The sequence below is a fragment of the Sitophilus oryzae genome, unplaced genomic scaffold, assembly GCF_002938485.1.
Source record: "Sitophilus oryzae breed Bouriz unplaced genomic scaffold, Soryzae_2.0 scaffold_297_pilon_pilon, whole genome shotgun sequence".
Classification (NCBI taxonomy): Eukaryota; Metazoa; Arthropoda; class Insecta; order Coleoptera; family Curculionidae; genus Sitophilus; species Sitophilus oryzae.
In genome coordinates, this window is record NW_022146859.1 from 49683 (window position 1) to 65144 (window position 15462).

Below are 15462 nucleotides of genomic sequence, written 5' to 3' on the forward strand. Positions count from 1 at the left end.
TATCCGCGGACTTTGCCTTTCACGCAAACCTATGGTATTTTGGGTTAAAGGCCCGGACCCAAGGCCAAGGCCGAAAGCAGGGCCTTTCCGTGTATGGGCAGCTAATGAATGACATCAATACTCAGTTCGGCAATTTTCCTCAAGACAAAAACATCCAAATGATATTCTAGTTAAATAAAGCATGACGATATGCTAAAGTCTTTTTTTACTTTTTCATAATTTATAATAAAACTAAATGATTCTTACTAGTTTTAATAAAAGTTTAAAAAATTGTCTTAGATACTACTATATATGAATTTACAATTACCGAGTGTTAAAATTAAAATATCTTATTTATTATTTTCAAAATAAAAATAGAATTTTTTAAAATAAAATATACAGGGTGTCACAAGATTACAAAGTAATTAAAAAATAACTGTTAAAGAGTTGTTTGTAAGTATTTCACCTAATATCATAATTTTATGTATTTGGCAATAGTTTACAGTACGGTTTTGTGTGTCATGTACGAATAATATCATAGTTTTATTATCTATTCATTAATAAAAAAATAAATTTAACCATATGGTTGCTATATATTAGACCATTTGCTACGTTCTTAGATTTTAAGTTCCAAACATCGCAAAAAGATTTTGTCCCGCTAAAATATCTATCCGCCGCACTGTGGAGCGCTGGTCCCTGCGTGACGTAAGCATCCACGGCCACTACGACAGCGGCGATTTGACGCGATCGAACAGTCCTTTAGAATATATACAGTCCTTACCAGTCATTGGGTAAAAGTTGCTATATTCACCAAGGACGTGCATGTGCATTATCAGTGGAATATTTTTCCAAAAATAGCATGTGGCGCCACTGAGTCTTTCTTCTCTTCTTAGCAAAATTGTATAAAACGTTTAATGTCGATTAAAAGTTGTCTCCTTGATGAGATAAATGTTATTTTATTAATTTGCCGTAATCCAAGTCTAATAATGGTGTGGATCCGGTGGCTGACCTTGAAACGAGTTTTTGCTGCATATAGTCACAGACACTACGCATGCGCACATCTTCGATGTTGCCAGATTGCAAGTTATTTTGGCATTATTTTCAGTAGAAAACAAATATGTGCTTTTCAGTGTTTTTTTTGTCAATATATACCGTATGATCGAAATAACGGCGTCCAGTTGGCTGGGAAATGATGATTGAGGACATTTCCCATATAAAATGACAGCTATCTTCATTTCATAGTCATCGCTGACGCTATTTTTTTTCAATCATAGTACGCGGTATAGTATTTATATTATTATTTTAATATTTCGCACAACACGTGAACGCTTATTATGTATTTTCATTGTCTAGATTATTATGCTACGTTTAAAAAGTGCTTTATTAGAAATTCAGGAAATTAAAAGGGATATGTCCAAGTTTTTTCTTTTTTTAAAATTTTTAAATGCTGTAGCTCCATTTCATGTTCATAATAGATTTTTTTTAACACTCCATCAAAACTACGGAGGCCTTAAAAGGCCTTTTAGCCTCCGTAATTAAAATTGTAGAATCAGCTTCAGCAACATTAACAGTTTTACCTTGTTTAATTCTGCTTATACATATATTGCATTAATTTTTCTGCTACCTTAAGATTTTTCTATTCTTACAACTAATTTATGTGATTTTCTTAGCATATATGATTTATAAACTATATTTTTCCTAATGGAAGGATGGAATAGGATATGCAAAATTAAGATAAACATATTATAGACATTGAATTAAGATAACAAGACATTGTCTTAGGTGCCTTTATTAAAGAAACGGCTGTTATTTTATGTACTAATCTAAAAGTTAATAAAGTTTTTTTTAAAGATATTTTAACATTTATTTTCCAGACAAAGCATAATATAGTATTAAGATTAAGACATAACAAATATTATAAGAAAGATCTTAATATTAATCACAAACTAAGTCTTAATTTGGTCTTGTATAAACCCAGGTATAAAACTAATATCAGATCAAAACTCAACCTTCACCATATTGTCAAGATTTCGCATTATAGGAAACAAGAAATTATAGTAAATTAAGAAAAGAATATCAAAGTACACGATATTAAATACTGTAATGTATTCTACGACACAAACCATCTCCCTTATAAAGAGAAAAAGATAAAACATAAAGCTTATTTTAGTCTTATCAACACACTCTTCAATAAAATATATGTCTAAAATTGCAATTAATCCACTAACTTGATATTTTTAAGAAATTATGATACAAACATTATAATCAAAGTATATTATATTAGTAACATTATAGGTAAAATGTTACCTCTATCTCCCATTGACGTGTATTTTTCTATAAGACTCGTCATGGCACTACTTCAATACATCAATACATATAATCAAAACTATTATTGCCTGTAAATAACTAGAAATGAAATAACTTGAAAGAAATAAAATAATTCTAAGTAGTTTAAAACCATTAAGAAAAAATCCGTAAATGATAATTTTTAATTCTAAATTCTAATGTAAATATATAGATAAATGTTATTATTATTACAATTTTATATATTCATAATACTCTCATTTTACAATCTTCATTATCCTTCTTACCTTAATTTTTGATATCAAGATAAATCTGAAATTATAAAATTAATTATAGATTTTGTAAACATTTGTTTTTAACTAAAAATAACTCGAAAATAAACTGCAATTTGGCAACATCGACGATGTGCGCTTGCGTAGTATCGATGATCAAATGCAGCAAATATGGGCTTCAAGGTCAGCCACCGGATCCACACTTTTAATTTTTTTCAATGTCATTAACTGACCAAAGTTTTAAATAAATACTCATCGATTCCTCATCATGAAAAAAAAATCGTATAAACATGGGTGAGAAAATGTATAGTAACAGGTATAGTTTTAAGGTTACAGGGTGTTAAAAAATTAATAATTTGTTAATTTAATTGATAATTTATTAATATACATAAATATAAGCATAATCATTAATTTTATTAATTCTTATTTATAAAATTGCGTTTATCTCATCAAGGAGATCGAAATCGACAAAATATCAAGAGATAACTTTTAATCGGCATTAAACGGCCTACATAATTTTCATAACAGGAGAAAAGTCAGTGGCGCAAATATTTTTTTTTTAGAAAAATATTCGGGTGATATCCTATATGCACGTCCCTGGTGAATCTGTTGACACTTTTTTAGCATTAAAATATGTGGTACTTATAGTAATTTCTACCCTGAAAATTTCATTCGAATCAACCCAATCTAACATAACCTCTCAACTCTTGCAAAAAAAGAATAATAAATCGAAAACAAATGAAGATTTTAACCAACATCTACGAAACAAAGCAGAATCGGACTTATGTGGACATAAAAAATAAATCTTATTTTTACGTGAGAAATCTCACTACTAGACAGCGAAAACTATACAGGGTGCTACAAATTCGAGGTACGAGCATTGGTATCTCGGAAACCGTAATAGATACGAAGATGACTAAAATGGAGCAAAGTTGCACCTTGGGATGTTCACCAAGACGTCATCAAAAAAGTTTTAAAAATTTCTTTAAAAAAGATTGCTGAGTTTTTTGGAAAAACGGATTTTTTGAAAATCAATTTTATTTTTTCCTGTCGTTATTTTTTAGAAAATAAATTACAAACTAATTACACATTCTCATAGTATTGAGTAATAAAAAGGATTGGAAGAAAGAAACGCTTACTCAGCATATAAAAGACCATACCATCACGTGGTATACTGATGCTTCCAAAACCAAAGCAGGGACAGGGATAGGAGTATTTGGGCCGAAAACTGAATACTCCGAACCAATGGGCACCTACCCCAGTATCCTTCAGGCAGAAATTTGCGCTATCGAAAGATGCGTACAATTTATCTTGGATAGGAACTATCGAAAACAGGAAATTGCCATCCTATCCGATAGTCAAGCAGCACTTAACGCGATCAACTCAGTAACCATCAATTCGAAGTTGGTCAAAGAATGCCTAGAGAAGCTCAACAAATTAGGCAAAGAAAATAAAGTCCTCCTACTCTGGGTGCCTGCTCACCAAGGGATAGAAGGCAATGAAAAGCAAATGATCTAGCTAGGAAAGGAGCGAACACTCCACTAACTGGACCAGAACCGTTCTGTTTTCCAAACGGGAACCAACTGAAAGCGGAACTGAAGAATCTGGAAGACTCCATCCGTAACTTGAATGGGGTCCTCCAACGGTCTAAGACACTCAAAAAGTTCCTTAGAATTTATGACCGAGAAAAATCAAAGGTTTTCCTTGATTTAAGTAAAAACAATCTTCGGATTGTCACGGGGTTTCTAACAGGACACTGTCTCCTCAACGAACACCTCAGTAGGCTGAAACTGAGAAACAACGGCGAATGCAGATTTTGTGGGGAAAATGGGGAAACACCAGAACACCTTATCACTGAGTGTGCCGAGACGACGACCATTCGTGCCATGAACCTTGGCACGTCTGATGTCGAGGATGGAGAGCTGGCCTCTGTGGAGCCGTCTCAGATACTGGCTTTTCTTAAAGCCCTGAGACTGTATGATGAGTTATAACTCGTTATAACTCAAGAAAGGGGAACACACAATAGATCTATAAGGTCGCGGTGATTAACTCCCCTTCTAAACATTCTACATTCTACACATTCTCATAGCTACTTTATTAGGGCTATCTGATAGTATTTTTAGATTTTCAAATTAGCTGATAATTTGTGAGAACAGAGGCCAACTTAATTTTTTTAAATATGGACCCGTTTTTTTTATTTGAAGTTTTGAAAGAACTCGGTTTCCTTAGTATAATGATATGCCACACTTGATGTTTTTTTTTGTTTTGAGTACCTTAACAGTAACAAAACTATTTAATTATTATTTAAAATAATTTCAAGTCCGACTCTGGTTTTTTAAATTATTTAATATGATTATATTCATCGCAACAATATTGATCAGCACTAATTAACATTGAATAAGAAAAATCGAGCCAATTGAAAGATTCAAATAAATAATATCCAGTCAGCAATTTATAGATATTATTAGCCGACCATACCAACAGGTAGGGAATGCAATCCCGCACCAAAATCTCAATCCCGCAAACTTGCTGGATTAAAGCAATCAATCCCGCGGATCCGCAAAATTGCGGGATTGTATACTTTTCTTTTCTCTCTCCGATTTTGGGATGCGGTTTGGACCAGGTTTTAGACGCATTTATTGTGATTAAGATGCTATGTGGTTTTTGAAAATATATTTAGCGAATTCTCGTATACAGGGTGTTTTATAATAGTGTGCAAATTTGGTCAAGAATTTTTTTTACCGGAAATTTACAATTTTTGAAAAATCAAAATTTTAACTATGTACGACTAATCTGTATTGAAATTAGAAAAAAAAATTATTTTTTTATTTTTTGTTTTAAGGAAAATACGAGTTTTTTTTCGAAAAATATGCATTTATAGTCATACATTTGGTCCTAAATGGTACAAAAGGCATTGTACATTTTGCATAGGCCCACAATATACTGATATAGCGTGTATTTAAACTAGCTGTACAGAAATTTGGACCGATGTATACAGGGTGTTCAAAAAATATATTTAATATTAAATAAACTTAAATTTTATTATAATTTATCTACTTATTTTATAAATAAAAATATTATTCTGATGTTGAAGGTTTTTTTCAACTTGTGTTAGTTATCTGCTTTTAGATACACTCTATATCAATAATTTTTTGGCATATGCAGAATGTGCAAAGCTTTTTGTACCATTTAGGAACATTGTATGACTAAAAACGCATATTTTTCGAAAAAACGTCATATTTTCCTTAAAACAAAAAAACTAAAAACTCCGATCAAATTGTTTTTTCTAATTTCAATACAGATTAGTCGTACTTGGTAAAAATTTCGATTTTTTAAAAATTGTAAATTTGCGGTAATAAAGATTCTTGATCAAATTTTCACACTCTTATAAAACACCCTGTATACGAGAATTCGCTAAATATATTTTCGAAAACCACATAGTATCTTAATCACAATAGATGCATCTAAAACCTGGTCCAAACCGCATCCCAAAATCTTTTTTAGTTCAAGAGATATTCAACTTTAAATTTACCATAAAATTTTGCTTGTCCCGATAATTATGTCCGGCAGTTTATTTGACGAAATTGTCCACAAGTACTAGTTAAACGCTTTTCTTCACTTACGTACGCCAGAAAGAAATATAACAACTAACCTGTTTGTTTCACTTATTTTTCTTATTTATTTTGTAAGAGGAATCCCCTGGTGTCGATCCCGCAGATCCCGCACGGTAAATCCCGCAAATTTGATCCCGCGGAATCACAGAGGGGTCCCGCATTTGCGGGATTGCATTCCCTACCAACAGGTATGGTAGGCTATTAAGTTCGGCAAAAAAAAGTTTTTTTTAATTTCACTCAAAATGAGTTATCTGAGTCATAAATGACCTAAATACAAAATATTTTCATGGTGTCTGTCTGTCTGTCCGTCTGTAACACGATAACTCAAAAACCGCTAAACCGATTTTAACCAAATTTGGCACAAAAATACTGTGGCACCCGAGAATCTGGCCATTAGTTTTTGGTGGGGGTGGGGGGTTGGTAAGGGGGTATGAAACTCCAAAATCACAGTAGCTAGCGAAACGCGGTTTTCAATTTAAGATTAGGAATAATATTTGCAACAAAATTTGTAATAACATCAAAATCAGTCAAAGTCGCAGTTTTTGAGATATTCCGTGTTTCCGTAGTCCGTTTTGAGAAAATCCGTGTGGAGAACTCCAAACTCCCATCGGATGCGACCCCAGGTGGCGGATAAGGGAAATAACCGCGGACCAAAATTGGAAAAATTCCTTTACTTTGAAACTAAAAGAACTGCCTACCAACTTTTTATTAACATACTTTAGTATGGGCGGCTATACGTGCCTCCCGGCGCCAAATAGCCCTAATGAGAATGTACAATAATTAGTTTTTTGATTTTCGAAAAAGTAACGACCGGAAAAAATAAAAATCCGTTTTTTCCAAAAAACTCAGCAATCCTTGGAATTTTTAAACTTTTTTTGATGGCATCTTGGTGAACATCCTATAGCGCAACTTTCCCCAATTTAATCATGTTGGTATCTATTACGGTTACCGAGATACCATGCTCGTACCTCGAATTTGTAGCACCCTGTATAAGACCAAAACGATATATAGTTTGTACACCCATCCTTCAACGTCACGTCATATATTGTCAAACACTCTGTTTCACTTGACAACCAGATGAAACAGATTGATGACGTCATTACGACATTTCGTAAATTACTACACATTGTTTTTAATAACTGTCATTGTTTCATTTGATTTGGGGATATAATTTTATTGACGGATATTGATCACTGTCAAAATTTGCTTTTAGTAATTGTCAATGTCATTTGATTTGGGGTTATAATTTTATTGACGAACATCGATCAATGTCAAAATGAAAATTTGATTGCGCTGTCAAACAATTTTTAATTCTTTTTGATTGAGTTTTTGATTTTAAATTTGAAATTCAATTTTTTTATTAAGATGCGTTGCCGACTTAGGGGGAATGAATAACTTCCCATAGCAAAGTTTATTACTTATTTTACGCGAGAAAAGTGACAGTGGTAAAACACTTTTGCCCGTCGCGCGTCGATGCAGTATAAAGCATAGATAAATGAAAGAAGTTTAGATTGGAAAGTAACCATAAGGACAATGTAAATACTATTTGGTGCTATTCTTGCAACGGTCGCGACCCAAAACTTTTGATAATTTCGGAGCGGTTCGGCTTTTTCCGGAATTATGTCGCCAAATGCAGTGGTGGCCAAAAGTATGGAAACTTTTTACTTTTTAAAATATCACAGAAAATATTGCTATGCTTAAACTCTCAGGAATATAAATGAACAGCTTATCAGCAAATAAAAGTATTCCAAAAATTACACAGCGAAAAAAATCTGTTTAGCAGTTTTTGTAGGAGAACAATATATTTCTTGTGGCCAAAAGTATGGAAACCATAAATAAATACATTAAAATTATTTAGTTTAAGCTGATAAACGGTACGATTTGCTTCAGATAAATATAAATATCATGCCCAAGTCTAAATATTTCTCTACGGATTTAAAAAATAAAATAGTTGAATTATACAAGAGCGGTTATAAACAAATTCAAATAAGTAAAAATTTAAACATTTTAAAAGGCACCGTTTCGAAAATAATTCGTAAATTTAATAAAACAGGGAACGTTTCAACAGCTTTTAAGTCAGGAAGACCAAGAAAGTTGTGCAACAGGACAATGAAAGTAATGAAGAGAATACCAATGGGAGATCCAAGAAAAACATCCACAGACATTTCTCGAGAAATGGGTGAAAGGGGAATATCGGTGTCTGCACGCACGGTGAGAAGAAGGTTGGATGACATGGGACTTTTTGGAAGAGTTGCGGTGAAGAAACCACTAATATCAAAGAAAAATAGGATGGCCCGCTTTAAATTTGCTCAAGATCATCTCACCTGGTCTTATCAGAAATGGAATACTGTACTGTTTAGCGACGAAAGCAAGTTTCAACTGTTTGGTAGTGACGGGAGACGTTATGTCCGAAGACCAAAAGGTACACGGCCATAAGTACCAGATGCCCACAGTAAAACATGGGGGTGGGAATATAATGGTATGGGGGTGTTTTTCTCGCTCAGGTGTTGGTCCTCTTGTTAAAATTGATAGGATAATGGACCGTTTTTTGTACAAAGACATATTGGAGAATAATATGCTGCCTCATGCTGATGAAGAAATGCCACTCAGATGGTTGTTCCAGCAAGACAATGATCCCAAGCTCAAATCTCGGTTTGTTCAAAATTGGTTAAATGAACATAATGTTCCACTAATGGATTGGCCCTCACAGTCTCCCGATCTTAACCCCATAGAAAATTTATGGGACCATTTGGATAGCAAAATTCGAAGCCATTCTATTTCAAATAAAAATGAATTATGGGAAGTGCTAAAAACTGAATGGGCGGCCATTTCCAGTAAAGATTGTACGAGATTGATCGATTCGATGCCACGAAGATGTAGAGAAGTAATTAATTCAAAGGGATATTCCACTAAATATTAGTAATTTTTATATTATCTTGAATTTTAATAAACATTCTTCTTAAGTTTCCATACTTTTGACCAAGAAAATATTCATAATTTTTTATATATTTTTTGATAGCTGTAATTTTTTATTTAAATGTATTAGGTTTTGTAGGAAATTATTTGTAGGTCACGATTATATAAGTCGTTTTATTTCATATTTTAATTTCTCAGCATAAATGACAAATTAAAAAAGTTTCCATACTTTTGGCCACCACTGTATATTACTTATTCAAATTTATTTTAATCTTATAAATAAAAGACAGTGTGTTGAAAGGCGTGTTGCATATAAGAAACTTTATTTTATATAAGAACATGTATGAAATACCTATGGAACTTCTATGGAACATTAGAAACCGATGTTGCCACGATTGTTTTTGCAGTTCACAGTTCGCACACAGCTTAAGTTTTTTTAATGCCACTTTTTCACAATTATCAGGGGTTTGAGTAAATAAAATTTAAATTAAACTTAAAAGATAGCAATAATTACTTTGGAAAGGGACGCTTTAAACTCTTCGGTATTTTTTCAATGCGGGCGGTTTTAATTTTGAAAAATGTTATAATTTTTGAAAATTCTGTTTGACAAGAGAAAATTCTTTCTGATCATCTTTGCGATTGATTTTAGCAACCGCTATAACAGCGCCAGATCCCGTACAACGTATGCGACCCAAAACAATTAAGCTTGATTTTCATGCATCCGTTATACGTTGGTCCGACTAACTGATAGTGTCAGGCAGTGCTGAATTTTTTTGCAGTGCTGCTTTTTTTTTAAAATACATGTTTTTTTATCGTTTAAAACAGTTTTTTATGGCTTTAATTGTTAAGATTGTAACTTAAAGATAAAGGTTTTAAAAGACTAACTCGCTAGATAAGTTTTGCACCGCAGCAACCGATTCCTTGGCGTTGCCAACACAATATCGAGCGGTAAATCTAAAACTCATTGAAAACGTCCAATTAGGGCTATATTTGCGTAGCGGTAGCACTGCAAACATTTATTAGCCTAATCGATAGCATACAACGATTTTTATTTTGTACGTCTTTTATGAAGTAAGTACAATGCAAACGTGTGTAGTCTTATGTAAAGACAAATTAACTGCGTTTTTAACTAAAATAGCGTGTTGCTGATGCTTTTAAAATAGGGATTTCTTACACAGTTTAGGAAGTACGAGTATATTTAATTACTTTAGGCATCTTGACCTTCTAGAGTATCAAAGTGTATTTTATTTTATTTTAGAATCAAGTTTTTTATAAGTGTTTTTAAAATAGATATGATTTACCTGAAAAAAACTGGTACGTGAGCCTAAAATTATAAATTGAAAGACAGTTAAAATGAATAAAGGCCATTGCCTGGAAACTTCTATGGTGAAATTTTGATAAAATAATTTAGTACTCACTAAAAACACGGTATGTCGCTAGTGGTAGGAAAAATAATTTTTAGAGGTTACTAGTTTATTTGGTTGCCTGTGATATGCATATACAGGGTGTTTCCTAATTAATCTAAAAAATAAAAAATCGTTAGAAAATGGCTTACGGCGGGCTCTTAGTAAGTATATTTATTTTTTTCTCGGCAACCGTTTGATGAACAAGAAAAACTCAAAAGATCAATTTTGTTGAAAAAGGATGGCCAGCCAAGAAAAAAATATATTTTCTTTAAGAAAGCAGTAGTGTACCTATAAAATAAATTTATTTTAAGCAAAATATGGATTTTTTTTTAATTTTTAACACCCTGTAGATCAGAAAGGAAGTACTTTAGACCTAATGGTTATATAAAAATTGTTTTAAGAACACATGAAGAATCACACCACAATTTTTTAGACTAATTAGAAAACACCCTGTATATTGTCAACTTGACAATGATTGTTGATAAATCAAAAAATACCTTTTCTGTGAAAAAAGCCCGATTTTCGCAGGAAAAATTTTGGTTTTTATTGAATTTGGGCGTGCGTCTGCAAATTCTGGTATGTTTTTTAATATTCTATCTATCTAAATTTTAAATATCATAGTCAGAAATAGTTTCATTATTTATTAACTGTAAAAATGGTATAAGTTTTATCAAATATTGTGATTTACTTTCTACCTTGTAGTCAAAATTTATATTTAATAAACTGTAAAATATATATATTCTTATGTTTTATTAAAGTTACTCTGATATACTAATATATCAGTGTAACTTTAAAACTAAATCCTTTGAAATGAAATATAAACATAAAAAATATTTACAGCAGAAAAGGCGAAGGCGCTGGGTTAAACGTAGTCTCTACTAAGAACACGGAAGGGCGCTTTGACCCAAAATTTTACTATTAAGTTTCATATCTATCTTAATAGAAGATTATTTTCTTTTATCTATGATAAAGGCCTAACATGCCTACATGAATTTAATAAAAACGGAAGTCACTCAATTAATAATCTCAGAACGTACTTATTTTTTTCTAAACAATGACAAGCACCCTAAAACGCGTATTTGACAAATAATGATGACGTAACGTTGAACGATGGCTGAACAGACGGTACCTGCATGTGATACATCATGAGTTCATTTGATAATCTAGTTCGAGCCTGTGCATCTTGAATTTTTTTATAAACAAGACTATGCATAATAGATATTCCGCAATAAATGCTGAATGCTCTCGCTACTTCTTCGTCAAAGTAATCAAAATTGCCACCTATTTTATTACACAACTGTGCAACGCCTACAATATTATCTTCATCTCTTATAGGGAAACATAGTATATTTCGAGTTTTAAATCCTGTTGCCTCATCCATTCCTTTATAAAATAATGGATGTTTGTATGCATCTTTAATATTCAGAATTTCACCTGTTGCAGCGACATGGCCTACAAACAATACCTATATTTTAATTAATAACAATTTTAATTTATTATTAACAAATTTTAAAGCGATATTAATATGAATACTGTCAGAATTATTTCGAAAATCTATATCGGTCGTCTATATCTAGTCGCCTTTGCTGGTCGGTCCAGAGCCAATTCAATGCGCGGATTACATTTATTTCTATGTAAAGTGAAAATCGTCGATAGTTCTTAGTCAACTCAATCGGCCGGTACCAATTTAGTTCGCGTTAAGCTTAAAGGTTGGGTTGAGTTAGGTCTAAAAATAGTTTGTTGTGTAGGAGGTGTGAAAAAAATTAACTATAAAGTTTTATTTTCTTTTAATTACAACCCCTATTTTTTGTACCGAATTAGATTCATCATAAAATTCTGCATATTATAGTACACTATTTTTATTTGAAGCGCTATACAAAAATAATAAGAATAAAATAATAATTTTAAAAAATGTCTATACCTATGTGGCGGATTCATCTCTCCAAAAAAAATTCTTAACGGGTATTGCGCCACTGCACTGCAAGAAAATCTACAAAATAAAATAGTTATTTTTTGTAAACACTTCTGCGTTAAACCTAAACGGACGCTGCTTGTCAGAAGTTATGTTTACAGCATGTTTACAGTTGAAGGGGTTAGAGCAAAAAGGGTATAAGTGCAGAATATATAATTTTGAGTAATCAGAGTTTAAAGTCAATTGCTTTTTGAAAATTCTACGAAATAAAAATATTTTTGTTGTTAAAGCGTGTGACTAACAAAAATAAGTACAAATCCAATCAATAAAGTAAAATTTTGAAATAAAAATTGGTTTAGACAAAATTTTGAATTTGATGTACTTATACCCTTTTTGCACAGACTGAAATAGTAATTTTGTTGAAGTCGATCAAATAAAACTAATTTTATTTTAAAGTAAACATTTTTATTAAAGGGAAACAATTTATTATTCATAATCTGAATCAAGGTCATGATCATCAAGGTCTTCTCCATCATCCGATTCTACATTTGCTTCATTGTTGTTAGTAGTACTGTGTCCTGGTTCTGGTTTAGCAGTTGTTGTTTTGGCCTTTTCTGTTTTCTTTCCTTTAGATTTTTGGTGGATCATGTTTGTGTAAAAAGCATGATAAATAGGTGGAATGTATTCCAGAAGTCTCTGGAGATTATTCCATTTTTCAAGTTTAATAGGCATTGAGGTTTTGTTAGATTGTTGAAGTGTTGATTCTAGGGAAAACGATGGACGTCCAGTGGAATGTAATCCGCAAGAATATTTTAAAAATGGAAACAAATCATTTAGAGTATGTTTAAACTCAAATGAAAATGTTTCCATATATTTGCCATATTTAAAATAAGCAATTTCTCTAAATTTAAGTGGCTTTCCTTCAGAGTCTTTTTTAAAATCTTTTATGAGATTGTTTTTTTGAGTCATATTACAGACGATAAATTTCTTTGAGGAACGAGCAATCACTGTCCTCCAATGATCAGGAATATACACTTGCGGATTCTTTTTTTTATTTTTCTCGATTAAGGCAAAGTTTCTGTCACATTCCATGTACCAGAATTTATTCCATGTATGGCCAGGTTCTAAAAATTTGTGATGGATTTCTTCTAAATGAGTAGCTTTTGTTAGAAACATAAATAATTTGCAAATGTGTTTATTTTTATTATGTCCGCCACATGAGTCACTATATGCTATCAGTTTGGTAACATTGGGGAGCAATAACTTAATAAAGTGTATTAAACAGGAGCCAATTTCTGCTGATCCTCGACCTGCTACAGTTTCATCCCAAGTGTACATGTAAGCTTCACCAGTAATCAAATTATGGATGCAAAAATTGTATGTCCAAAGTTGGCGTAGATAAAATACCTTTGATGTTGTTAATAACGGAGTAGGTAATGTTTGTTGTAAATCGTGTGTCATGTTCTTGTGCATTGTAACGTCTAAATCTTTTGCTTCAGTTGCTTTATTGGCTTTTCTTTGGTGGATTTCTAAAGCTATCTTAGCTGAATTAACACTCGCTTCATTGGCTGAATGTTTAATAATATTTTGCAAGCTATCGCACCTTGAGCAAGTATCAGTGTGAGGTTTGTGAAAACGTAGATTAAACTCTGTATTAAAATTCTGCGATAGTAAGACAACTTAGCAGGGACTTTATTATTTTCGACACAGTGTTCTTTATATAAAGAGTAAAGTTTTGTTATATTTAGCTCAGGGCATAAGTATCTAGTATTGCTATTATCTTTTCGCGAATAGTGGCTTCTGTATCTTGGAAACAGCTTTATATGTTGAATAACAAAATCTCTAGTGTCTTGGTCAATTTTATTAACACTTGGCTGTTTTCCTCGCTGATCAACCTCACAAATACCTAGAGCATCAGTTTTTTTACACATCACGGTAAAACGCATATTGCTTATGTCAAAAGTTTAAAAAAAAATGATTTACAAACACGCTTGTTTAGCAGCATAATTTTTGTAGAGAAATTTCGTGGTCTATTAGATTTTTGCCTTTTTGGTTTGTTTTTTATTATACAGGATGATAAATAGGCTATTTGTAAGTCGTAACTAGGTAATTTATAAAAATTTTCAAATAGTGCCTGCCTATTGGCTTGAGAAATATTTTCGTTGCATTTATACCTGCATGTATGATTAAATACTTGTAACTGCTTTTCTGGGTGTTCTACCCCCCTGTATCCTATGTAACATTTTCCCTCGGTTCTAAGCTTCTTCTTATTATTTCTATTCCATTCAGGCATGCATATTTTTCTTTTTCTTGTTCTTTTCGGAGTAACATGAATATTATGAACATGTTGAGTATCAGTTTCTGATTGTTCTGAATTTTCTGATGAGTTTTCAGATAATGAGGTTATATTTGGAAAAAACTCTTCATCTTCATCGGTATGATATGGGTCGTCTGATGAATAATCATCTAAAAAATACCCCAATTATAACCTCAAAATTAACTGCGGTTCCTGTGCTTTCTCTTACCTTCATTACTGGAGTTGTCTCTGTTACTGTTACTGGCCATTTTCTTCTGTTTTAAACTTGCAAGGCACTAATAAATTTTGTTTAGTGCAAAAACGGTATAAGTGCACTTATACCCCTTTTGCAGGGACCGATTTGTTCAAATGATTAACAAGGTTTTATATCTCACCAAAAGATGGCAATCCCGATCGCCCATCGCGCTTGTATCCGTTTTGCTTTGAAAGAAATTTCATTTAGCTAGATGAATTTGTACTTATCTCAAAAATAATAAATAAGTCACTTATACCCTTTTTGCTCTAACCAAATATTATATATATTATATTATATATATACAAATTTGCCTAACAAAGAAAAAAATGCTTAACGTTTCGGAAAGTTTATCTATTTCCGTCGTCGGGAACAAAAAAAAATACAAAGAATAAAGAAAAAAATTATTTAAAATATTTAAATTCAACTATTCGAGAACACTTTACTTTTTTATTTATTTATTTATGCTCCCTACAAACACAATATCAATAATTGTAATTACATACAGAG

The 15462-nt window shown here is 32.0% G+C and overlaps 1 protein-coding gene across 2 annotated transcripts in view; it reads right to left on the bottom strand.

The window, feature by feature from the left end:
* The window catches only part of LOC115884530 (cGMP-dependent 3',5'-cyclic phosphodiesterase-like), a 54795-nt gene that overhangs the window by 22616 nt on the left and 16717 nt on the right, over positions 1–15462 (bottom strand). For both annotated transcript variants that reach the window (XM_030903136.1, XM_030903135.1), the window contains exon 5: positions 11621–11943. In XM_030903136.1, the coding sequence (XP_030758996.1) occupies positions 11621–11943 (323 nt within the window). The remainder of the gene's footprint in view (positions 1–11620; positions 11944–15462) is intronic.